Source organism: Amblyomma americanum, chromosome 3 (genome assembly GCF_052857255.1).
Source record: "Amblyomma americanum isolate KBUSLIRL-KWMA chromosome 3, ASM5285725v1, whole genome shotgun sequence".
Taxonomy (NCBI): Eukaryota; Metazoa; Arthropoda; class Arachnida; order Ixodida; family Ixodidae; genus Amblyomma; species Amblyomma americanum.
The window spans coordinates 144,768,726-144,794,601 of NC_135499.1; the positions used below are offsets into that span (position 1 = coordinate 144,768,726).

At 46.4% G+C, this 25,876-nt stretch overlaps 1 protein-coding gene across 2 annotated transcripts in view; it reads right to left on the bottom strand.

Moving 5' to 3' along the window:
* The window catches only part of LOC144125065 (lachesin-like), an 88,152-nt gene that overhangs the window by 16,048 nt on the left and 46,228 nt on the right, over nucleotides 1–25,876 (bottom strand). For both annotated transcript variants that reach the window (XM_077658129.1, XM_077658128.1), the window contains exons 3-4: nucleotides 21,180–21,286; nucleotides 1,804–2,008 (exon numbers count right to left, since the gene is read on the bottom strand). In XM_077658129.1, coding sequence (XP_077514255.1) covers nucleotides 1,804–2,008; nucleotides 21,180–21,286 — 312 coding nt within the window. The remainder of the gene's footprint in view (nucleotides 1–1,803; nucleotides 2,009–21,179; nucleotides 21,287–25,876) is intronic.

Consider the following 25,876-nt stretch of genomic DNA (forward strand, 5'->3'; position numbering starts at 1 on the left):
TTATGGATTGGCTCAATCGTAGCCTCTTGCCTAGTGCATTTGCTACACCAGACTTGCTTGCCGTTCTTGACAGTTTTTTGCTGCCTCCATTCTGTCGCAATCCTGGAAACGCATTCATTGCTTGATATAAAATGGACACAAGTGCACGTTCAATGAATGAATGAATGAATGAATGGCTGTATAGTCGTGTCTCGCTGATATGGAGACTTTGCTCCCGTGCATTACTGCCCATAAAGCGAGTCACCTGAAATAACGAATCAAGAATTAAAAAATAAATAAAAACGTTGTGATTAAGATCTGCTTCTGTGCGCACTGGGGTCCAGTGAAGTTGAACTTTGACATAATTTTCGGAGCTACAGACCAATTATTCTGGTCGCCATTGTGCTTGAAATAAAATACAGTTTTACGCACCTAGGGGTCTATGATACGCTTGCAGGCGTCTCGTGGCTGAATGACCTAACTACTACTACCACTGTCCACATCTCACGAACCGCTCCTATATATCAGTGAATTTCGATGGAGGCGAAATTCTAGAGGTCCGTGTACTGTGCGATCTCAGTGCACCTTAAAGAACCCCAGGTGGTCGAAATTCCGGAGCCCTTCACTACGGCGTCCCCATAGCCTGAGCCACTTCGGGACGTTAAACCCTCATAAAAAAAATATAAGTACACACTCGGCCGACGACTTCTGAATGCAGCTTGCTACGTGGAACCAGCTGGAGAGAGTTTTCATCGCAAGCATTCATGCAATACGGAAAATAGTGAGGAGCGTCAATTGGGGCAACTTTGTATTGCTAAGTATGAAACCAGCCAAGAAAGGGGCCATCACTCAGCCATTGGCACTTTTTCATTGCATTCCTCTGATGTCCTACGCTCAAAACGTAGAAATCGAAACACGTTGTCGTGGTAGTAGATATTTTGTTCTCACCTCCGTCCACATTACCACGACAAAAATACGTGGGCCTACCGGGCACTGGGCATTTTCCATCTGTCCATGGATCGGACAGTGAGTTTCCATATTAATGAGGCGGAAATACATTTAAAAAGTTTTGTCGCCAGAAAAACTGTCCATAATTCTAGTCGCCCATATTAACGGTGGCCGTATTAACGAAGCATGACTGTATTAGACGGGGATTCGTCATATTTTAAATTCTGTTAGTGCTAGACGAACGATGGCTACAGCTAGTTAGTGCGTCGTTTATGCTTCGTTTCTATGCACAGTAGTAAAAAATAAAGTACAAAAGCACAGGATATTCACAGCATGGAGTGCAATGTCTTCTGTACATCGCGTTGCAGTACTCATTTTATTACTTGAGCTCAGCAAAACCCAATATGACATCCAGTGCGCCTGCAACGCCTCGCCTTTCTTTCATGCTTAAGCACAAAGCGCACTCCTTGGTGGTCAGGCGTGGAGAATGTTTTTTTTTTTTAGGCTTCGTTCCGGCTTCATTAGGGGCGGTATCTTACGATCCCTGCATGTAAGAAAAGAAGCAAGTCCCTTATGCTCGGTACGGGCCGTGTAGTTGTTTCGAGGATGTAGAGTAGAGAAAAGTCACTGCAAACTTTCTTCCGAAAAATAACCTTCTAAACTTATTTCCACAACAATAATTGTTGTATTAACAATCTATTTAGCATATTTTATTATTGCAATGCGATCACACTGCCATGTCTGCTTTTATTTTCTCAGAAATGACCATGAGCAAGACACGTTCGTTGGCTTCTTTAGTTTGTTTTTTTAGGAAAAAGTAGGCAGAAGAATTAACCTATGAATAGAAACCGTGGAGAGAATAAGGGAGCCACGCACCGAGCACGTCCAGGTATCCGACCTGGCTCCGCATGGGCACCGTGTTGACCTGGCACATGTACCCTCCACGGTCCGTCTCCTGCACGCTGTCGATGACCAGCAGCCAGGTGCGGTCCGAGGGGCTCAGGTGGACGCGGTAGTTCTGCGTGATGACGCTCTTGTGGATCGTCAGGATCGTCTTGCTCTCCACGCGAAGCCACGCCACCTGGCGACGAAAAAAAAAGAACAGGAGGATCTACTAAGGGCTTCGTACTGAGTCTACAATGGGAATTAGAGTCGTTTTCGCCACGTTTGAGCGAAGCTCAGCAAAACAAGACCAAAATCCACGCTGCCCGCGCGTCGCCGCATTGACAATCGCAGCGACAATCAGCGCAACAGTTGAATTATGCTTTTCTTTGTTTATTGGCGGAGTTATCGCTGTAGCAAAGGAAGAAGTGATGAAATGAAAGGCAGGAAGTTCAACGAGCCATGGCGTACATTGTTTGAACATATTTCAGTTGTTCTTTCACACTTCTAAGCTCTCTTCTATTTTCTTTTGTGTGTTGACACCTGTGTGCCTTCTATAATAGTCTTGTGTAGAAATGGGCCTAGTCTTTTGACGATGATCTGGAGACATCTATAAAGTCTGTCAGAGTTATGACCACTGATCCCTACGGACTCTCATCGAAAAAAGGTAGCAGTGAGTCACACACCAATGATGTAACAGGAATCATAAGCTGGACATTTTTCTTTCAAGTTTGTCTGCTAGGCGCCCGGCCGCAGAGTTGGAAAGCTGTCCTGCCAATGCGGGCGTATTCATGTGTCGGTATATATTTTTCTCTCTCGTGTCCCCACATCGTCACCCATCACCACCCTCTTTCTTTTCATCGCGTTCCCCGGTGCAGAGTAGCAGACTAGATATTTATCATTCCGGCCGACTTCTCTGCCCTTCCAGTTAAGAAACTTATCCAATTGCCATAGTGACCGTTGAGCAATTGGTTGCTTGTTTTCCTTTATGACATGAAAATAACAGCTTTGCTTATGAAAATCAATGGTGAATGCACAACTAGGTGTCATCGTCAAAACTCGGGAAGCCGAATGCGTGAGTCAAGAAAGTGCTATCATTACAGAAATTGACCTCGTGCCACAGCTACTCGCCATTGCACACTGCTAACGAAAAGTGGATCCGCCCAATTCGATGGCTGTACATGGGAATCTGTAATACGTCTGATCCAGAAAGTGAGCAACCCACTTAATACAAACCAAATCATGCGGCACGAGAGAATTTTTTTTCAGATGGTAGAAGTCTTACGATGTATGGCGTGACGACAAGCGAGTATATTTTTTTAGAGTTTGATAGATAAAGTTTTGTGATATCACTGCACTGGGACGCCAACAAAACAAAGAAACGGTCTATACATCCAGCCAGGCTGATTACACAAGCCGTCTTCTATAAACAACGCAAAAAACCCTTTGAGCCAGCAGATAAGTTTAAGAGGTTATGTCAGCATAGGGTTCCCGGAGAAGGTTTCGTAATTTACGAAACCCACGAAAACATGATTTGCTTGCTGCCTGCAGACTGGACTCGAGTCGTGTGCTGTCCCGGTAGCGCGAGGAAGCGCATTGCGCACCTTTCGGGTCAGGGCTGCTTGCTTGGACGTCAAAAAAAAAATTTGCTGATTGGCACCTTCCTTGTATTGAAAACTTCTGGGGGGCGCCTGCACATCGCTTGAAAAACACTCTTCAATGTAACGCAGGAATAGCGCTCTCATCTGACAGAAATAATCTGCCGCAGTAAAAAAGAAAAAAATGGATGGGGATTGCACAAATGGTAATGCGGAAAATCAGCGCCGGCTGGCAAGCAATAATGATTACGCACAGTAAGACGCAGTTTGATGCCTGTAGGTGTTTCTTATACGATAGGTGTTTCTGACGTTCTTAATTAATTGCACCTTGAATGGCCGCCATGCTGCATTTTATTCCTGCGCACATCGATTTCAAATTTTGCTGTTTCCGTGGCCTCACTCAAGATGATTCTTACGGGACGTTGTATTTTTCACGTCACAAACATTTCCCCGCACGTTAATACCCGCTCCCCGCTTCTCTAACTAAATTGAGGCATGCAAAAGTTTCTCTCAGGCATTTTATGAAGCGACTACATGGTTTCAGTCGTTACTTTAGTTGTTCAAAGCACGTACGGGTGCTTTTCTATGACTATTTGTGACGTCATCACTGTTCCACGTGAAACATCGTCACTGACTGGCCACGGACTGCGTTCCAGTTCCAGTTTCGGTTTTCTGTTTTCATTGTCTTAATGTGATTCTATTCGGTATTACGAAAAGTCGTTTGTTGTGACTGAACAGTTCCAAAAGCTTAATCACTAAAACGACGTCACAAATCCTTCACCATCAGCATTCCCTCTGAGAAGCTGACTCCGCCGTCGTGGAGCACGGAGGAGGAGGAGGAGGATGAGGATGAGGATGAGGAGGAGGAGGAGGAGGAGGAGGAGGAGGAGGAGGAGGAGGAGGAGGAGGAGGAGGAGGAGGAGGACTTTAATAGAACAGGAGAGGTCTGTCTGGTTGGCGGCCTGGCATGCTACTCTAGGTGAGGGTAAAAGAAGAGAAGACTAGATAAGAGGATGGGTAAAAAAGAGGAAAAGAGAAAAAGAAAGGGTGAAGGTGTGAATCAAGCATACTCAAGCACTCACAAACGCGCACACACACACACACACGATTGTCAAAGAATGTCCACCAAACCCGTGTCTCTTAGAAACACTGAAAATGAGTTTGTCCCGCGTGCATCCGAAGCAGCGTCCCTCCAGGGTCCAAGGACATGCTCCAGGTGCACGGGGACATCCTGTCGGAGTCCGAAAGCACTTAAAAGTGCCTTGCGATGATTGTTGAAGAGTTGGAAGCGGGGGATCAAAGGTGTAAGATCGTCGGGCACTCCACCACATGTGGGGCACAGAGGGCTACTTGATCCGCCAATTTTATTTTAATAGAATTTAGTGAAGGCAACGCCTGACGAATTCGGTGGAGGCAATTTCGATCACGTCTAGCTATATTGCGTGGCATGCGGAAGGCACAAGTGGGGTCGATACGAATAAAGGGTCTATACTGATGCTGCGGATCACCCCACAAAGAGTCGTGGAGCATGGTTCATGCATACAACTGCATGACACTTCCTGGGCATCACAGTGGGAAAGACAAAGGTGAGGTCGATGACAATGCTATGTATGACTGAAACTGGGACAGATTCCCAGCCTTGTGTTGGCTTAGTTTGGTTGGTTTATGGGGGTTTAACGTCCCAAAGCGACTCGGGCTATGAGGGACGCCGTAGTGAAGGGCACCGGAAATTTTGACCACCAGGGATTCTTTAACGTGCGCTGACGTCGTGCTGTACACGGACCTATAGCAATTCGCCTCCATCGAAATGTTACCGCCGCGTCCGGGATCGAACCCGCGTCTTTCGTATCAGCAGCAATGCGCAATAACCACTGAGCCACCGCGGCGGCCCACCAACCTTATGTGAAATTGCTCTTTCTTATCCTGTTGTTAATGGAAGTGCAAGCGTTTCCAACTATCCAGGCTCATTTTTGCTTGACGCCACAGGATATGATGCAGCTTTTTGCCAAGCAGTCGTAATGGCGGAATGGGGAGACGTCGAACAGAAAACTGATAGGCTAGATTGTAGATACTGAAAGTAAAAGAGAGTTTCGGAATAGGGGGACCCTATCGGTTAGGGGGATAGGAGAATAACGGGGTGCTAGTGCGCATGCGCCGAACAATAACCCGAAGGGCGTTGTTGTCCTCCCCTACGCACTGCCGCCCCGCTATTCCCCTATCCCACTAACCAATAGGGTCCCCCTATTCTGAAGCTCTTCATAGTCGTCAGTTGTGAAAGGATAGGAAAACAATGCAAGAAGAGGTAAAGTCACGCCGCATGTTGGAGAATTTACTGCAGGGTAAGCTGCATTGAACTTGGTGTCCGTGAGCTCCCATGCGCCCTGGTTGAACTTCTGCGAGAAAGCTAGACTAGAATAAGTAAGGCGAAGTTAGCGCAAACAATTCATCAATTTCGTGCGCAACTATATAATCGAGCAAGTAAGACATGAGTGAGCAGTTAGTATATATCCAGAGAAATCGTTCAACGAATGAGGTTCCCTTCTAGGCAAAGTTTCGTCCATTCTGAGCAGTCGCTATTCGTGTTCTAGCCGTGCATTTTATTTGTACTGTTTCGTAAGGGTCATAAATATCGTTCATAATAGAGCAGCCAAAGAAAAAAGTAGGCTTGAATGACAGCGAGAGTGTATTGATGGTGCCCCTTTGTGGTACTCTGCATGGAAGCTGAGGTGGGCCTTATAAGCACACTCAGCATGCCGAGCACACTGCGAGGCCATCGCCGCACCTTGCTGTAGTTTCAACCGCCACATAGTCTTATTTGGGGGAAGAAAACGCATCCACACGATAAAGCTTCCCGCACTGAATGTCGCGAAAGACTTCCTCCACGTCACTAGTGTTTTGATGTGACAATATTGTGCAGACTAACATTCGTGTGGTGAAGTACGGTTTCGCCGCCAAGATAGCAACAAAAAACGTGCCGCAGGGCCTAAGTGGCAGTGGAATTCAAGTTCTGACAATATCAAAGTATAAACAACAAAAAGTTATATAAATAAAATATAATAAATTGTAAATTGTGGGGTTTAACGTCCCAGAACGGCACTAAGGATATGAGGGATGCCTTAGTGAAGGCTGAGGACCACTTGGGAATCCTTAACAGGGGTTGCGGGAAGCCTTCTATCGCGAGTACACTAGACCACTAAAGAAAAACTAAAAATAAAGCATATTTTTGCCCACGGCAAATGCAGATTGGCTGAAAAACCGAAACAAAACTTTGTATTGGCAGAAACAAAGCATGTGACCTTGGATCGCTGCTTCAGCGCCGCGCGGAGTCTCGCTGAGCCAGGCCTCGTTTAATCTCGGTTCCAACGAAACGCGGTCGCACGAGGACTTGATTTTAATCATGACGAAGACGACGATGATGGTGATATTTTGGCTCGACTTTAATGGCGAAAAGCAGCTTTGTAAAATGTGTCGTGGATATCGTGTTTTCGGCCTTCTCTAGCTGAGGCCATTAAACTATTTCTTCTAAGTCAGCTTGTCAATAAGTGCGAGCTTCAGCATGGCCAGGTGCTCGAGTTTCTCTGGAGTTAAAACTTTTGAATGTTGAGAACATTCATCTTGTGAGGCCTACAGGAAAATTCCAGTAACCCTCAATGAAATTCCCAAGGGCAGTGGGTTTAATATCGCAACGCACACGGGAGGCGTCCACGTAGGATAATTAACAAGAATAGGGTTTACCTACATCCAGGCAGCAAGCAGCGAGCTTAAGCATTCTGCTATCAGAATAATTGCTTTAAGGCACAATTTCCTTTAAGCCGCGCAATCCTCAAATTGCTTCACGTCAGCTTATCTTCGTGTAAATGAGATGGACAAGCAAAGCGGAGGCGGACTCGTTAACTCCGGTACATCGTGAATCCCCCTGGCGAACACAGCCTTTACTTCGCCACCGCCCCCCTCAAAAAAAAAAGAAGGAAAAGCTTTGATTAATTAAGTTTGCGCGAAGAGTATAGACTGAAGCAAAGAGATAAAGATAATCCAAAGATTGAGCGTCGTGCGCCGACCTTTAGCAAGGCCCACTTTAGTCCGCCAAGAACAAAGTTGTTGTGAAAAGAGAACAGGTCATCTATGTATAAACAAAATGCTAAAAAAAAGCTAGCGTATCCGTGACTTTCTGCCAAGGCTTCTTTACATTCCTGTTAATCGAGACGAAGAACAAAAGATTGCAATCTGATAAAAACGTAAGCAAATGGGAGAAGAAATTTAAAAAAAAAGGAAAGAAAACGGCGAGACAAGGGTAGTTTGTCGAGGAGCCCCTGGCATCGTTTAAGCAAAGAAAAACTAAAGGAGACTGCAGGAAGGGAGTTTGCGCAAAGAAGGCACGGGGGCACGACGACTGCGCGCCTTTTGTTCACTGCCACCAAAGAAGCTGGGCGGCGGTTAAGGAGAGACGCACACACGCGCGCACAAGCACGCGTATGCAAGCCCGAGCGGCTGCCTCCGACCGTGTAAGCACCCCCTCCCCCCATCAGCCCATCCCGCCGGCTTGCACGCAGATAAGAGAGAAAATATTGGAAAGAGACGGCGGGGGCGCGTCGACCTAACCTCTCTCCCTTGCTCCCCTTTTCGAGTGATACGAAAAAGAGGCGCTGAGGGAAAGAAAGGGAAGAGAGGAGTGAGGGAGAAGGGAGGCCTAGGGTTGAGCGCTCTCAAACCTCATAGAGGCGGGACCCTTTTCGGCAAAAGCGAAGCACAAGACAGAGAGAAGAAACCTTTTTTCGGCAACTGGCTTGAGAAAAAGGGGAGGCGAAGGGAAAGAAGGGGGTATATCAGGGTACATGTTCCGGTAAAAAGTCGCCATTAGGAGGGCTCAAGACGAAGTGTGCCGGCGCTGCTCTTCGGCTTCCCGGAGGCGCTGCTCCGGAGCGCACGCGCACGCACCGTTTTCCCTGTGTTGCCCGTGGAGTAGGCCCCCGTGCCGCTTTTTTTTTTCTTCTATTCGCCCCTGTTGCTTTCTTGTTTGTGTTCTCCTTTCTTCATTCTTTTCTCCTTGGTTTCGTCCGGGAAGCATCGTATCCTCCTGTCTCGCCGCACCTTCGCTGGTGCTGCTGGCCGACGACAATGCTCCACCTCGAGAGTCACGTGACTGTTACACCCACCTCTCTCTCTCTCTCTCGCAATCGTCGCTGTTCCCTATATGGTCTTTTTTTTTTCCCGCTGTCGCTCCCTAAGGTGCACGTAACGCAAACAGATGCCCGCTCGCCTGACCCCTGGTCCTGGTGTCTCTCCCTGAAAGTGCATCGCTCTCTCCCCCTTTCTCTTTTCACTCCTGTTGCCGAGAGGTGCCGCCGCCACATTCACGATCATTGCCAGCTATGCAGCAACGTTACGGACGCTACCCGAATGGCTGGGGAAGCCTACGGAATACTCGTGTGTGTGCGGCGAAGTGCAGCGGGTGACTAGGCGTGTCGGAAAGGATACTGCAACCAGCTCTCGGCTCCAGCACGCCGCCATTACGTTGTTGGGAAATATTCGGAGTGTTGCGGGCTTTCAACATTCTCTCTTTGTCCAACCGTGCACTGAATGTGCACACAAAGTGATTTTGCTATAATATTGTCGTAGAATCACGTGACGGCTCACTCAGCTCTCATTCGCTATTTGCTTTTCCCGCTTCGGCAGCAGCGCGGCGCCGTCGTTGGTTCGAATCCCACACAAGCGTCATTGAATCAGAAGACAAATCCCCCACAAAAAAAGAGAAAACTCGATGAAAACGTTCGATACAAAGTATTTTGCAGTGAATAATTTGGAGTACATAATAAATTTTGTGGCAAGAAACAGATTACGAGTGGTCGCCCTGCCAAAAATCGAGAGACTATGGGGGACGAAAGTCTATGCATAGCGCTGAATAGTTCGCACGTGGTCTTTCCAGTAATGTGCACTATGTTTATAGGCACTCAGAGAGACGCCAAGGTGCTTGGGTGCCGTACGTGTCGATTGTCAGCAGCATACTCAGCAGGTGTCGTTCCTCACATACCAAACCAGACACCCCAACTCTTAGGACAATTAATCCGAGTTCTTGACACTGAAGCGAAGTTTTCCGTTAAACGAATAACCCCATCGATGCTAGGCTTATCAGCGCAGACAAACGCGAGGTCATCTGCATAAGCTAATACCTTTAATTCATTACCCGTAATACAAAGACCACTGACATCTCTACAGTTTATAACACTTATGCAAAGTGGCTCCATGTATAGTGCGAACAGGAGCCGGGACAATGGCAAGCCCTGTTTCACAGAGTAATGAATGCAGAGTTTGTGAGAGACAGGTATTTACAATGAAGCGCGTGGAAAAGCTTTTGTAACAAAGGCGTATCGCAGTATAAGTAAGTGAACCAAGGTTGACGTGATTTAAAGGGACACTGAGGAGAACTATCATTTTTTTTTTGTTAGCAAAATCTGATAGTTCGGCATTTCATGGCTTTGTTGCCGCTTGTCCGGGCGCGAAATATGCATTTATTTCAAAGAAATTTGGATTCGAAGATGAAAAAGTTTTTCCCGCCGCTCTGATTCAAACTCAGGGAACCCTTATGATGCCACGGCAATTCTTATGACGTCTCAGAACGGAGTGACGTGTTACGTGACGTAAACGCAGACTCCGTGATATCTTACGGCTAGCGGTGCGGTGCGCAACCTTCCTTTGCCAGCCTCAGAGATTCGTGGTACGTGAAGTTAGTAAAATTCCTCCAAGGTGGTGCCTCTTGTCCTAGGAAGTCATCACGCTTGTACTTGCGAGATTGGCCTGTGGCGGCGACACCTGTATTTTGGTTCTTGCTATTTTCTACATTACAAGAGCTTTGTTTTAAGTATGAGTGGCGTTTTTGTGATCAGGAGCTGCTATTTTATCGATACAAGCCAACTTCAATTTCTCCTCAGTGTCCCTTTAAAGGGGAAAAACGGAATGAATGGGACAATCGATCGAACTACTCTGCCAGGTCAATTCGCAGCAGTGATAATTGTTCATGAGCCCCACTGCAGTACTGCAACACTGTGCGCGCTGCATGTAGATTAGACTGTATTGTCCGTCGTCTCAAAGTAGACTTTGCAATCTGTAGCCGATTTGAGAGGACTTAAGAGAAATTCATATAATCAACATTAGAAAGAGTGATAGGTCTGTAGCCATCTATAAATCGTAGCTGTTCCTAAGGCTGCGTTTGCGCGTGCCTTGATGGTGTTCTTTCCGTCCTCGCCCCTTCCGTACACAAGAAATATTGCATTAAAAATGAAGCAACTAACCTCAGAATATTTATCAGTTCATCTGCGACGGCCGTCAGGAATCGTGCTCTCGCCGGCAGCAGCTGGTTAGTGTGCATAACATGAGGTGGCGCTGCAGTTAGCGTGACAGAAGATTTGAAAACTCTGGTTAGTTGTTGTGGTTACGAAGTAGATGCTCTAAGTTGCAATTTTAGTGCAATTAAGTGAAGGTTTGATGATTTTCAACAATACAACTGATAGGTGCTTACAATACAAGGCCATGAAATACCCAGTGTGGCCAAATACAATGGGGTTGGCTGAAGGAAGGAGAGATATACACGGAAAAGCACGAACAGTCTGTTAGGGCAAACGTGCGAAGAGATGCCGAGATAATGAAGCATAGGCCATTATAGGAGTACAACAAATACGCAGTACAATACGGTTTTGTGCATAAGGACAGAAGTTCAGTTGAGATTAGAAGGAACTCAGAGATCTGTTGAATGATTAGCACTAGATGCCCGCGGCAAAAATACGAACTAGGCAGTACAGGGGGGAAAGGGGCTGAACATCATTTCAAGCACAGGAAGCTCAGAGTAAAATATTATATGACGAACGCCTGGGGAATTTGGACGATAACAAGCAGGCAGCTAAGGTATCTAAGTACTTATACAGAAAGAGCGTTGAATAACCGCGGCGGAAAAAGACCAGGAAACTAACCAGTAAGTATGCCAGACACGAGGATGGGGAAATAGAGAGCTTTAAGCGACCGGTAAAAAACGCGGAAAGTAAAAACTGAGTATTCAATGGAAAAGAAGCAGAGTCATCGGTGCGACTAGAAAAATCCTGATTGGTCGAGAGCGTAGTGACGTATAAAAGAAGTTTCGCTGATAATAAAAAGGTTGGCTGAGCGGAATGGGAGTGCTGTCATTTGGATTGGGAGCCAGGCCCGCTACCTCGACACCACTGAGGAACGTTTGTTCAGCGGGATGAATGGAGGCCTTTTGCGAGCCCCTCACAGCGCACTGAAGGCGAATTACATCACAGGAACACTTATTTACTTGAGTCACTAATTAGGCCCACCAATTAATAAAGCAGCATATCAGGGCATTCTTTCACTCCCTCCTTTATCCCTTCCTTTACGGCGCGGTTCAGGTGTCCAAAGATATATGAGACAGATACTGCGCCACTTCCTTTCCCCAAAAAACCAATTATTATTATATCAGGGCAGCAAAAGTGTCAATGTCAACGAAGGTGTGCGCCTGGGAAGCCCCAATCGGCCGTAGAGACCCTTTAACCCTATCGCGCCAATAAGTGTCCCCAAAGATTTGTTCACAGCGATCGATGTGGTTAGATTTTATTATATATATAGGAGGCTTTGCCCAGACTCACCTGGATGAAGTGGCGACCCGAACAGCGCTATTGCAACGCACCAGGCTGCCATTCGAAATTGGTGACGTCACGAATGACATAATTACGTTGTGTTCTTCCTAACCAAGTAGGATAAACGAGAGTAATATAGCCCCCACAACAAAGCCTCGGAATCTCGCTTTACGGCGTGGCAAGCGCACTGTGAGCCCATTAGTAACCAAAGGGCAGAGGTGGGATTGTGCGGACACGGAAGACTGCAACGTCGGCTCTGTCATCGTCTACGCCATAGAAGGCCCCATGAACAGCTACCTTCACAAAAACATGCGGGAGCTAACCCGCGTGCATAAGAGGACGCATAGAAGAATCGCAGGTTCGGCGAAAACCAGACAAGCGCGCCAACAAGAGTACAGGCACTCTCCAAAACAAACGAGTTCAAAGCGGCCGCAAACACCTGGACAACCAAACGCAGCCCACATACCGTTGGACAACAGAGTCCGCTCTCTCGAGGTAGACCGGACGGCCACACAGAGAGCGGCACGTCGCAAACAGAACGCTACATCGTCAGAAAAACCAAACAAGAGGACGAGCAGGGAGGTGAATGGCATCGCCTAGAAAGCTAAAGAACACGAGGAGGGATGTTAAAGGGAGACCGAGAGGACGGAGAACCGAGCGCTGCTTTCTAGCCGACGGCGCTTCGACCCGTAAAAGCGCAGATTTCACTGCAACTCAGTCGCAGACAGACGCGGTGCGGGAGATCCTGGACCGCTGTGGAGAGGCAAGCATAGGAACGCGCAGGCAAGGTCGGAACGGGGCACAAAAAGTAGCCATAATAATAAAGCGAGAAATCGTCGCATCGGGCTTCGGAACGGAGACCGGCTAGTTCTCTGTTTCTCCACTGCTGACACGAACGCGCACAAATGGATTGAAGAAGAAAAAAAAAGCACGCGGATAAGAGACAAAAAGCACAATGAGGAGGAGCGGCCGGCTCGTGCGCTGCGCGCTCGTATTCGAGATATAAAGCAAAGGGAATAGCGTCGCATGGAGGGCAAGAGAAGACTAAGGCTGGGATGGGAAGAGGGGCGGCGGTGAAAGTGGGGGGATCGCTCGTTTAATGGGGCCATTGCGGGAATAATTCATGAGACCCGAGCTGGTCCAATTACTGGGCTCAGTGCCCTACCGTCGCTGACGGGCTGCATTACTAAGCACCTTCCTTTCGGCCGTCCATTTCTCTCCTTCGGTATTCCTTTTTTTTCGTTTTCACCAACACGCCACCGCGAACGTTTCTTCTCGCATAGACAAAGATTTGCACTCAACAAGCAAGCAGAAAGCTGCCTCGTAAGTAAGCACTAAAATTAAAGCCGAGCGAAAAGGACGAGCGACAAAAAGAAACAGCACAGAGGGCACGGGGAAGAAGCCTACCAAGGAGCGTTTCAACGCCGCGGGAATAAAAATTTCACTTAGCGACTCGCGTAGTAAAGCCTGGCCGTCGACTATAGGGAAAGGAAAGGGAGAAAAGCGGGGGAAAGGGAAGACAGAAGACGGTGTGGAGAGCCGACAGGGAGAGGATGTGGGAAACGGAACGGAGGCCACGAGGGAAGCGGCGGGATTATGCATGGAAAAAAAAAACGAGGGAAGAGTGTCCGCGGGCAAAGCCATCATTTATCGAAAATGTACGCCGTGCGGACGCCGCCGTATTCATGCGCCGTTCTTGTTCCCCTTGTGTGCATGCGTGCGCGCGTGCGTGCGTACGTGTGTGTGCAGGAACGCGGGACCATGCGCAAGGAAGAGCACCTGGAATAACAATAATTCCGGAAGCGTGTCATGCTCTCGCCGCCCTTTCATTCTCTGCCGTTCGCGTAGCTGCGCATGCTTTTCTCTCTTTTTTCTTGAGCATTCTTCCATTCTGTTTCTTTACATAGTTCGTGCGCGTTTGTGAACGTCGTCTACATGACGCGGAAATTTTATTTAACGAAGGAAGCCGGGACATAGTTAAGCAGGTGCTCCTGGTTTGCCTGCGTCGCCGCGTTTTGGGGATACAGAAGGGGAAGCCGGGAAGAAAAGGGTGCTCGTTAGGGAAAAGCCAGCGTGCGCTCGAAGAAAACGACTCTCTGCGCCGCGTTGCTCGTCTCGCCTGCAATCAACTCTAACAACACGTTTGAGATTCTGCAACGCGATGGCAACATAAAAAAGGGGAAAAAAGGAACAACGGGAAAAGGCGGTGCATTTTCCTTTTTCGCGCGACAGTGGGCACTGCACAACGAGCGGCCCATGAAGACGGTGTGGAGAATCTTATATCCGGCACCGGCGGGTGGCTGCGGGCGGGTGGGATTTTGTTTTTGACGCTGGGGCTCATCAGGGAAAGGCGTGAAACACTCGTCGCGCGCGGATCTCAAGCGGCCGCCTCGGCGCAATTCCTTACGTTGTTGCGGCGCGCTCCCGAATAAAGATTGCGTGCGCGCATTCCTCTTCTTTTCCAGACGCGTATGGCTTTCTTGTTTGTTTCTCTGTGCGGCACATAAAAGCTGGAATGTCGGCACAGTGCCCTGACGACACCTTGGCGACACCTTGACGAAATTTGGCGCTGACAGTCTTTTGCATGATAACGGGCTGTTTTAAGCCGTGCTCGTGGAAATTAATTAATGCAGCTCCTGTGCGGACGTGATTTCGGTAGAATTGCACTGCTTGTGCGCTGCGGCATAAGAACGGGAAAGTGCAGGACACAGAAACTGCGTAGGCGTGAGAGCGTCAGCTCTTGTTCATAGTTTCAGGAAAACAAGAAGAAGACGGAGAGGTTGCGTCTAGGTCATGGGATGCAAGAGGGTCCGCAATATATTCTTGCGTCTTGTCCCAAGGCATGTTATCAACGAAGCGGGCAGCGGAAAAGCTGTAACTCCGAAACAGCCTCAGTCAGGGAGTGAACATGTGCCAAGAAGTTAAACAAATTAGTCATTGGTAGAGCTTGGCGCCCATTGTTAACGGGTACTTTTATTTACTTTTTAATTACACGAAAGTTTGGGGATGAAACTGCCCGAAGAGGTTGTTCAAACTTCTTTCTCTGTCTGTAGCTATGGCGTTCTGATGCTGTGCGAAAGGCTTTTGGTTCGAATCCCGGTCACAGTGCCCAAATTTAGATGGTATGACATCCAAAAGACGCCCGTGGGCTGCGCGTTGTCGCCGCAGATTAAAGAACTCCAGGTGGTTGAAATTAATCCGGAGCCCTACCTACAGCCTCTCTCGTAGCCAATGTGGAGCTTCCAGACGTTAAGCTATATACCTTACAAAAACAAAAATTTATTCCGCATCCTTATCTTAAGACGATTCTTGTCCCGGCTCACTCTTTCTGTCCTTACTCATTGATAACTGCTGCCTGTAATGCCAGTACTGAGAGCAAACAAGCTATGCCAGTCACGTGATCAGATTGAAGGACTCACTGGTGACAGAGAGATAATATGAATAGCATCTGCAAAAATAATCTAAACCAATACAGTCCCTTACCCTCGGGGTATGACATGGTATCAACAACAGCTGGTTCGCGAAATGATTAACACAATGACGATATCAGGCATGACTGCCACTTCCACTGAATTGCCCCTGAACAAACATAAACAGGCGCAGTATACCTCATGAATGGAGGGGAAGAATTCGTGGCACAGGGTAAGAGTGCTCGGCATCGAGATCTGGGTTAGGGCCTCCTACTCGAATTTGGTTGCAAGGTTGGCCTCCGCCAGTTGGTGGGGTCCTGGGTAGAGGGACCATAGGGTGGCCGCCCCCGAACCGAAAGCTTATCTATCTTTTTTTGCAGCTAAATAGGGCATGCGAACAGGCCAAGGACGACCACAGCAACTACGAAGCCAAACTGAAAGACTAGGCTGATACAGCTAGTGCTGTGGAACAAGCCGACCTGCTTGTATTGACACAGAAATGGCGAGTGGAGGCGTTTAAAGATAGGCTGTTTCGATCCATATGGTGCGTTTAATTATTCATCTTGTGCATTTTACATCTAATTATACGCTTCCAGTGATCCTACTGCTTAAATATACGCGTGTTTGCTTGCAGAAATGTTAACATTTTGCAATGACAGCTTTTGTTTCTTGTCAATACCAGCGAAGGCATTGCGGAATCGCCGCCTGTTTGCAGGAGGTATTCCGAGTCCTGGATTGAGAGTTAATAGAGAATACCCGAATAATCTGCGATTCGCTGATGACATTGTCTCGCTAAGTCCCTCAGGAGATGGACTGCAAAGTATGATCAAAAAGTTAGACAGGCAGACCAGAACGCAGGAGCACGGACTGTTGGGCGAGGTGGTGCATTGCAAACACGTACAAGGGCACAAAAAACACCGACACGAAGAAGGAGACTTAGACATCACGGGCGCTTACTTCCAACTGAAAACTTTATTGACAGAAACACAATTAAATCGACCTTGCTGCATGACGTCATCTGACCGCGCTACCGACGCAGGGAGTGACCGACGGCAGGTAGTGACAGATGGTGCGCTGACGCATGTCAGCGCACCATCTGTTGCACTGACAGCCAAAGAAATTAATTTTCTGAGTGCGGCCAATTGAGATCGGTAGCGCGGTCAGATAACGTCATGAAGCAAGGTCGATTTAATGTGTGTATCTGTCAATAAATTTTTCAGTTGGAAGTAAGCGATCGTGGTGTCTAAGTCTCCTTCTTCGTGTATTTGTGTTTTTTTTGCGCTTGTACGCGTTTGCAAGGCCAGAGCGGTTGGTCTAAAATTTAATATGCAGAAAACCAAAGTAATGTTCAACCATCTCACAAGGAAAAAGCAGCTCACAATCGGTAACGGGGTATTGGAAGTGGTAAAGGAATACGTCTACTTAGCGCAGGTAGTGACAGCTGATCCGGATGGTAAGAGGGAAGTAACGAGGAATAAGAATGAGGTCGGGCCCATTTGACAGGTTCTCTCAGATTATGAATGGCAGTTAGCCAATATCCCTAAACAGAAAAGTGTACAACAGCTGTATCTTACCAGTAACTCACCTACGGGGCAGAAACATGGAGGATAACGAGAAGGGTTCAGCTTATGGAAAGAAAAATGATAGGTGTAACTTTAAGAGACAGGAAGAGGGCAGATTGGGTCAGGGAACAAACGCGAGTTAATGACCTGCTAGTCTAAATCAAGAGGAAGAAATGGGCTTGGGCAGGGCGTGTGATCCGAAGGCAAGATAACCGCTGGTCCTTAAGGGTAACGGAGTGGATTCCAAAAGAAGGCAAGCGTAGCAGGAGGCGTCAGAAGGTTAGGTTGGAGAATGAGATTAGGAAGTTTGCAGGCATAAGGTGGGTGCATCTGGCAAAGGACAGGGTAAACTGAAGAGACATGGGAGAAGCCTTTGCCCTGCAGTGGGCGTAGTCAGGCTAACAGTGATTGTGATGACCCGTTACAGTGGAAACGGCGAAAATGCCGGCGTTATCTGCGTGGCGCCTCGTTGAACGAAACCTCTTTGTGAAGTCTCGGCGAGTGAAACCTGTACCCTCCAGAAGCACCACCCACCACCCACCAGCTACCTTACCACTAACCTCCCTCCCCCCTCCCCGTTATCCTCGACACACCTCCCCACCCAGCCACCACCCACCCAGAAAAATCATTTATTAAAGTCAAAGTATCAACGTAACAATTGAGGATAAATCCAACTGTTATCGCAGCTTTCTCAAATCAATTTTCGGATCGTCCTGTCAATTTTTTTTACAGCAACAGCTGTTTGTTGGCCGTTCAGCGAAATCACGTCGTTGTCGGCGTTTCTCCCGCACCTGATCGTGATGAGTGGCCTGGTACTAAGTACGGCGGGCGTCCGGCTTGAGAAGACCTACAACAAGCCGTGACCATGCTTGTGATCTGCCCCCTCCTCCCCTCCCCCTCATCCCTCCCACCCCCGACTACCACAGACACCTTATAACTGACTACTTAATCAAGCTACTTTAACACTCTGAGGAAAAAGCATTCACCACAGCTTACCAATGACATTAATGCAAGTGTAGCAAAAAAAAAAAAAGCGAGACAGGCATCCCACACTCATACTGACAGTTACTAAGGACTCCACCACCAAGAAGCACCAACTGGCCCAGGAGCTGGCGCTATTCCACCACCTCTGCCGCTGTCGCTGAAATTAGCATCACCTAAGGGTGATTTTTTTTATCTAAAATTAGGATGGGCACAAATATAAGATGCAAATCTGATAACCTGGAAGAGGCCTCTAAAAGATAAAAAAATTTATTTATTCGCAAACAACTAACGCTGACCACGACGCGAACCAGCGGGAGTTTGAATTCGTAAGTTAATCAGAAATAATTTGAAAACGTGCTTAGCACTTCGACAATATAAAAGATAGCAGGTGCGCAGAGCGCAGCTATGAAAACGCTTTGGCGTTTACGCACGCCATAACCAGAAAGAATATAGTCCAAAAGTCAAGGCTAGCACACCCTTGTTCTACAACCCTGAGTACGGGGAACAATGTTATTGCACCCGGGCAAAACTCGTAAGGAGAGCATATTAGTAACTTGCTTTCTGAATGAGCCAGGATCCGGCCGATTACGTTTTCGTTCTAACTGACGTGGTTAGATCTACGCAAAGAGCCGCCGCTATGGCTCAGTGGTTATGGTACTCGGCTGCTGACCCGAAAGACGCGGGTTCAGACGTGGTCGTGGCCGTCGCAATTCTGTGGAGGTGAAATGCTAGGGGCCCGTGTACTGTGCGATGTCAGTTCATGTTAAAGAACCCCATGTGGTTGAAATTATCCGGAGCCCTCCTCTACGGCGTTTCTCATAACTTGAGTGGCTTTGGGACGTTAAACCTCATTCACCCATATCTTTACAAAGAAAAGTTGTAGCGATGAGTGTCAAGAAAGGCAATCTCACGTCCGAGGTGTGACGATATCCTAAGTATGTTGTTAAAATGCCTTTTTTTTTCATCAACTTTCATTTTGTTCGTGTAGCTTATCGTTCATTTTTCTATTTCTTTCTCAGCGTAATCACGTAAATGAAAGGGTTCCAGCTGATATACATCAGATGTGGAAAAGAAAGCTCAGTTAAGCAATGTAACGCATTCTGGCTCATGTGTAGTTGTGTTTCGTGGACATCAACAGCTAAGTTTTTTACCCCAAGTAAAATTGTTTGTGTAGATTTATACCTATCTTTGCACAATGTCCGCAGCTTCAGTTCACAATTTCATTCACCCCGACTTCTTCACTGGCAGCCGCCGCGGTGGCTCAGTGGTTACGGCGCTCGGCTGCTGGCCCGAAAGACGCGGGTTCGATCCCGGCCGCGGCGGTCGAATTTCGATGGAGGCGAAATTCTAGAGGCCCGTGTGCTGTGCGATGTCAGTGCACGTTAAAGAACCCCAGGTGGTCGAAATTTCCGGAGACCTTCACTACGGCGTCTCTCATAGCCTGAGTCGCTTTGGGACGTTAAACTCCCATCAACCAAACCAAACTTCTTCACTGGCCTAATTTTGGACTCTGGTGTGCACGGCATCAATGTAACATCACAAAAGTTCAACCTATTTATGAAGTAAAAGAAAGACTAGTTTGATGACGACGCCTCTGGAATAATCTTGAGAAACAAAAAAAACTAGCCGGAGAGAGAAAAAAAACGAGATAAAAACAAAGTCGAGGGACAAGCCCGTGCTTCAGCTAAAAACGTGGTATGGGCGGAATTAAGCGCATCTCTTAATTACGCGGAACATTGCTTCCCGCCTCCTTCTCCCCGCTTCTACCGTCGTCCACACGCTGCGGTCCATTCCGCAGCAGCACTTTGCGTCCCATAACCCTCTTCTTTCTAACGCCTGTGCAGAAATGAATACAAAGGGAGAAGGAGAAAAGCAATGAGAGGACCGTAGAAAAGCGCCCCGCGTCAACCAGTGAGGATTATCGCACTGCGGTGAGAATTACTCGAGCTGATAAAATTAGGAGCGACGCCACGTGGAATCAGGATCCGTGGCAAAGGCGAGAAAAAACATACCGTTGCACCTTTTACAGAAATCATTAAATAAACAAAGCTCAGCAGGCAGCCGGGAAGCGTTGATTTTTTTTTCCGTGTACCTAGTTGACTGTGTTAACATGCGATTAGATCACTACTATAATACAAGCGCTAAATATGTCGCCATTGTTTGCGTGGTTGCACCGGCAACAATGCACCTTTTGAATATATAATATCGGCTTCCCCCTCTGTATGTGTGCATGTGGTGAAATAAATGAACTGAATGGAATTGAAAGTTAAAATACTGGTGCGAGCATAGTACTAATACCGATACTAAAGCCCATGAAAAGCTGATCACTCTCCATCAGCTCATAGAAATGTACAGCGCTTTACCCAGTTAATGGCGAGACGCCTTATTCGCTTTTTTTTTTTACCTTGCAGTATCGGTTCGGAGACTGTTGGTACTTTATCTTTTCGGAGGTTATTTCTACCTGCAATCGCATAAGGCAAGGCAAAGCAGGAGACCGATTTGCATAAGAACGGTTCTGTGAATTTGGTAGAGTTAGCTCCGATGACCTAGTTTTTTGTGTTAATGAGAATACGGCTCTTTTAATCACGACAACACATTGCTTCTTCTGTTGTGGACGAGACATCATGTATACGAGCCGGAAAGGTATTCAGCCACTCCGCTAAAGAGACTACCTATAGTTTTCCTTTTTTTTTACTAAGCATAACTGGATCGTATAAAAGTTTTAACAATCCTGCTTCTATTGAGTAGAGAATAATGACCTGTTTTACATTTTCTTCTGGAATGCGATTTTCTAATATTTTCGACAATCTCTGCATGTGCGAGCTCTCCTATGACCTCAGTGTGTCGTTTTCGAGCAGATAAGGTTTGTACCTGACCTACAACAAAAACAAAATCGCAAAACATACGACTTGGCAGCCGAAAAAAGAAACTTAAGAACGTCAAACTGAAAAAAATGTCTACTCGCGTTTTTCGGGGCCACTCTATGCTAGCGTGCGTTGCGAACATGACGTTCAAGCGCTAATCGTTCATCTTTCCAGCGTAGTCTTAACAAAATAAAGACGACAAAGGGGACACTGTTTGTGCATGCCTCCTCCAATCCATGTCGTTCAAAAATTCGCTCAAAGAGACCTCGACACTGCAGCTTCTGCGGAAGGCAAGTGGTAATGTTTTTTTTTTAATATAACAACTTACCCTGTACTGTCCCAAGTTGTTGACCATGCAGGGCAGCTTCACTGTGCGGCCAACAATAGCGCTCACATTCGGTACAGGCTCAGCAAACTCTGGGAGGACCTCATAATCTGCGAGAAAATCAAGAAAGCATGTTGAGCTCCGAGCAGCAAAAAGGTGGCGGTAGCCATGACGGTAAGTTTCAGCGTTGAAGATCACGCATAACACAAAGATCACAAAAAAACGTAGATTCCAGCTGTACCAGAAAACCAACCTAACAAACGGAACACCAATGAAAGAATAACCATCACTGAGCTGACACCATCAATTTCATAAACAGAGCCCTGTTTCTCAAAAAAGTTCACTGACGACTTCCGGCATGCCTGTATGAAAAACCTTCTCAGGGACCAACGATAAACATTGCCTACTCTGTTTACGCATAGAATGTAGTCGTGTACATTTTCGTATAACGACTTCAGCGTCCTTGTTACTGTATTTGCCTTTTTTTTCTACAAATCAAACAGCAAAAATTGCATTAGGGTAGATGTAAGGATCTTTTCCTCCCACTAATCTATTTTTTCCTCCTGCATGTCGACACTCTGGAAAATGGTCTGTTCTGGGTAAAATGCAAACAAGGAAAACCTTTAATGGTGCTCTACGGCCTAGGTTTAACATTCTGCTGGGCCTTTCTTTTTTGTGTCCATCACCCGAAACATTGCAAATGGGGCAGCCCGAATTTACACAAGCTTGTGTACTGCAGCAAGCGTTTTTAATTCAGATAAAAATAAAAACTAACACAACCTGCTATTAGGGAAATGAACTTGCAAAGATTTCATATATTTGATATGCTAGTAGCAAGCAAACAAGAAAAGGGCAAAGTCGATGTCCAACTGAATAAATGTGTTTAATATGAGCCTTGTTCTATAAACACATGCCTGAATGCTTAATCTCTGGTAATGAAAAATACAAATCCACGCAACTGATTCACTAAATGCTATAGAGTAGCAAAAACGCTACAATAGGAGAACCTACTCTATACCGTACCAGTATAAACGCACACACTAACTGCGCTGAGCAAAATGTTTAATAAATGTTCTTGCGAATTCGAAAATCGACGACGGCCACTGTTGTCCTTCCAACTTTGCTTGCTTGCGCAGTAAACAAATTCCCACGAGAGCAGCAGATTGGACAGCCGTCGCCGTAGATCAGTTGGTAAGAGCACCGGACGCGATATTGGGAGGTCGTGGGTTCGGATCCCACCGGCGGCATGGTTGTTTTTTCTGCTGCTTTATAAGTAATTTTCTTTAAGTGATTTATTAATCTAAGTATTATTATCCCACTGATAAGCATAACACATTAAAACAAAAAAATTAACGTTCCCCTATGCACCTTGGTTTCGGTGACTGTTGGCTCCCTTCATATATATATATATATATATATATATATATATATATATATATATATATATATATATATATATATATATATATATATAGGAATAAGACCTCGAAATGAAGTGGAAGATAGTTCGATTCACCATTCGACCAACGAAGCATACTGCCTCTCTGCCTCTTGAAGAGTCAGAACTAGGGCTAATTGGTAGCATTGCTAAATGGCTGCTTTAAGTTTGCGCTAGGCCGACACAAAGGAGACATTTGTACCGGCTTTTGTTGGTGTTTTGATACCAAATTAACTCAGTTAAAATCATAAGGATACAAGTTCTGTATTCTGATGTTTTCATCAGGTTATCTTGCTGATTGTTTCGGTATATTGATTTCCTTTCTGCATTCAGCCTGATTGAATTTGTCGATTCTGGGCTCATTGTTTGTTATCTATCTGTTTAGTTTGGTTTATGGGGGTTTAACGTCCCAAAGCGACTCAGGCTATGAGAGACGCCGTAGTGAAGGGCTCCGGAAATTTCGACCACCAGGGGTTCTTTAACGTGCACTGACATCGCACAGTACACGGGACTCTAGAATTTCACCTCCATCGAAATTCGACTGCCGCGGCCGGGATCGAACCCGCGTCTTTCGGGCCGGCAGCCGAGCGCCGTAACCACTCAGCCACCGCGGCGGCTCCATTATTTGTCTGTGCTGCGAGTGCCATCGCAAAGATCTATCTAAGCCATTTCTCTAGCGTCATCTTCCTGAAACAGGCAGACATTTTGCCTTTCTTGTGGTAGTCCATGTAATATTTTTTTATTTATTTCTTCACATCTATCCTTATGTCCTTAAACCTAACATTACTATCACACTGCGCGAATCTTTAGGCACTGCAAGGCTGCGGACACTTAACCAAATCATTGCCGACTGATGGCACTGGGTTGAAACTTACTGCAGATCTACGAAAACTAACATCGCGATGATATGTAAGCAGTCTCGAGACTCGGCAAGAGCTCAGATGCAACTTGCTTGACTCCAGTTATGAGTACATGACTCTCAAGGCTGCCTTTTAACAACGGGCACTGCGTGTGACGTGTACCTTGCATGGGGCGCTCTCGGGATGTGGCAAACATACTTCCATCCAAGCAGAAGCCTTTAGCTATGGCGGGCACCCAAGTGTGTTTGGAAGAAAGTAAATTGTTTTAAGCCTATTCACAGTGGTAACGCAGAGATAGAACTTTCGCACTGGTATTGGAATAGGCAAGGTTTCGGTTCCTGAAATAACAGTGCAAATGGAGTAAATACAAACGCAGAAATTAAATAAATATTCTTATAAATGTCTCCCTCTGATGCAACAAATTTCGCTTAATCCGAACCGCCATACACCACATTGGGAAGAAACCCTAAATCTAGGAAGAACTACGACCAGCCTCTTAAGATGTCAAGTGGCAAATAAAGAAACGTATTTTCTCTGCACTAATACTTTCTTTCTTCGCCCAATGAAAGCAAGAAAAACGGTTAAACAAAAACAACACATTTCCTCCAGCAGTTTTCTTGCGCGGAGAAAAGTTGCTTCTCCCTACGGGATCATTTTGACGTGTCAGGAAGCAGATAGTGGAGTAAGTCGTTATGTCGGCGTCAAAGGACCACTCGTGTTGCAGCAAGCAAAGCGCACATCCTCTGAGTTGGGCCAGAGGCGAGATAAAAACAAAGCGCGCATAAATAAAAAAAGGCGCAGGCTAAACTACATTGCGTTCCGAAAGAGAGCCCCGTGTCACACGGCCTCCGGCATTCTGTTGTTCTTTCAGCTTTTTTTTTATTTTGTTTCCAGCAAGAGTCGTTTAAGGCGCTCAAAGATCGCGGAAGAAAGATTCTGGTATTTGCCGCTTTTCACTTTGTTTTTTTCTTGCGTTCCCTTCCCGGAAGTGGAGCACACCATGGATGCGAAGTTTTCGTGTAATATTAAAGCGGTGTTTTGAGGCCTTGGGAGAGGGCGGGGGGGGGGGGGGGGGAGAGAGAGAGAGAATTGTAAAAGAGGATGGCCTAGGCCTTCAGTAAAGGCTGAGTTTTGCTTTTTTCTGGGCTCTGCAACTATGTTATTGATGCAAAGCTGATTTTCGTTCCTTGTAATCTAGTGTTGAAAACCGGCGTCGTGGTCACCCCCAATAGCAGAAACACTGCGCTGCATGGCAGACCAAAAACTCAGCAAAACTTCTTGAAATTAACAACAGTAGCTACATAGCAAGTTAACTCGGACATAATTTTTCTCTGTCACGTCCATCCAAAAAACTGTTCTGTCTCGCATTTGTTGCACACGGGAGGAAAGCTCGATTGCTTACTAATGCTCAAGCAATAACAATGTTCGACAACAGTTTTAACTTTTAAGCAGTGTACTTTATTACGTTGTAAAAATGTAGGAGGCCAAATTTTCCCAGCTACGAAAGAGTATTCTACAATCTGAAGCGACAAATTTGGGTGGTTTCTGTGCATCTTAACTTAGTATAACTGCGCGCATATCTCTGAGCACTAACATTGAATTAAAAGCAGAAAAGCAAATCGCAGAGCCAATTGCTGGTGTATCAATGAAATTGAAAATTGAAAATTGGTTGTTGGGGAAAAGAAATGGCGCAGTATCTGTCTCATATACCGGCGGACACCTGAACCGCGCCGTAAGGGAAGGGATAAAGGAGGCAGTGAAAGAAGAACGGAAGAAAGAGATGCCGCAGTGGAGGGTTCTTGTTTGCCATGAGCTTTCCTAATAGCACGTTTTGCACATACCTTATACCAGACGCTGTGACTTGGCGCTGAGAAATACGTTGCCAAATGTGGTTCCTATATTACCAAAAAAATTTGTTTTCTTTCTGTGCAAAACATGAATTATAAAATGTTGATTAAATTCGCATTATACTTGGTACGAAGGGCAGTACATCGCTAAATAAAAAAAACACTATATTTACGAAAAAATACTTCCGAAGATCGATTTTTGCAGTGGCCAGTTCTCAGGGCTTCTTGCGCGCTGTCATCATCATCATCATCATCCCCATGTCATCAGCCTAAGCCCATTGCAGGACAAAAACCGCGCCCATATCTCTCCACTTAACCCTATCTTGTGCGAGCTGCCTACACCTTATCCCCTCAAGCTTCTCAATCTCATCCCTTCTGCCGCCTTCTGCTACGCTTGCCTTCTCTTGGAATCCACTCCGTTACCCTTAATGACCATTGGTTATCTTGCCTTCACGTTACATGTCCCTCACAAGCCCATTTCTTCCTCTTGATTTTGACTAGGATGTCATTAACACGCGTTTGTTCCTTGGCTCACTCTGCCCATTTCCTGTCTCT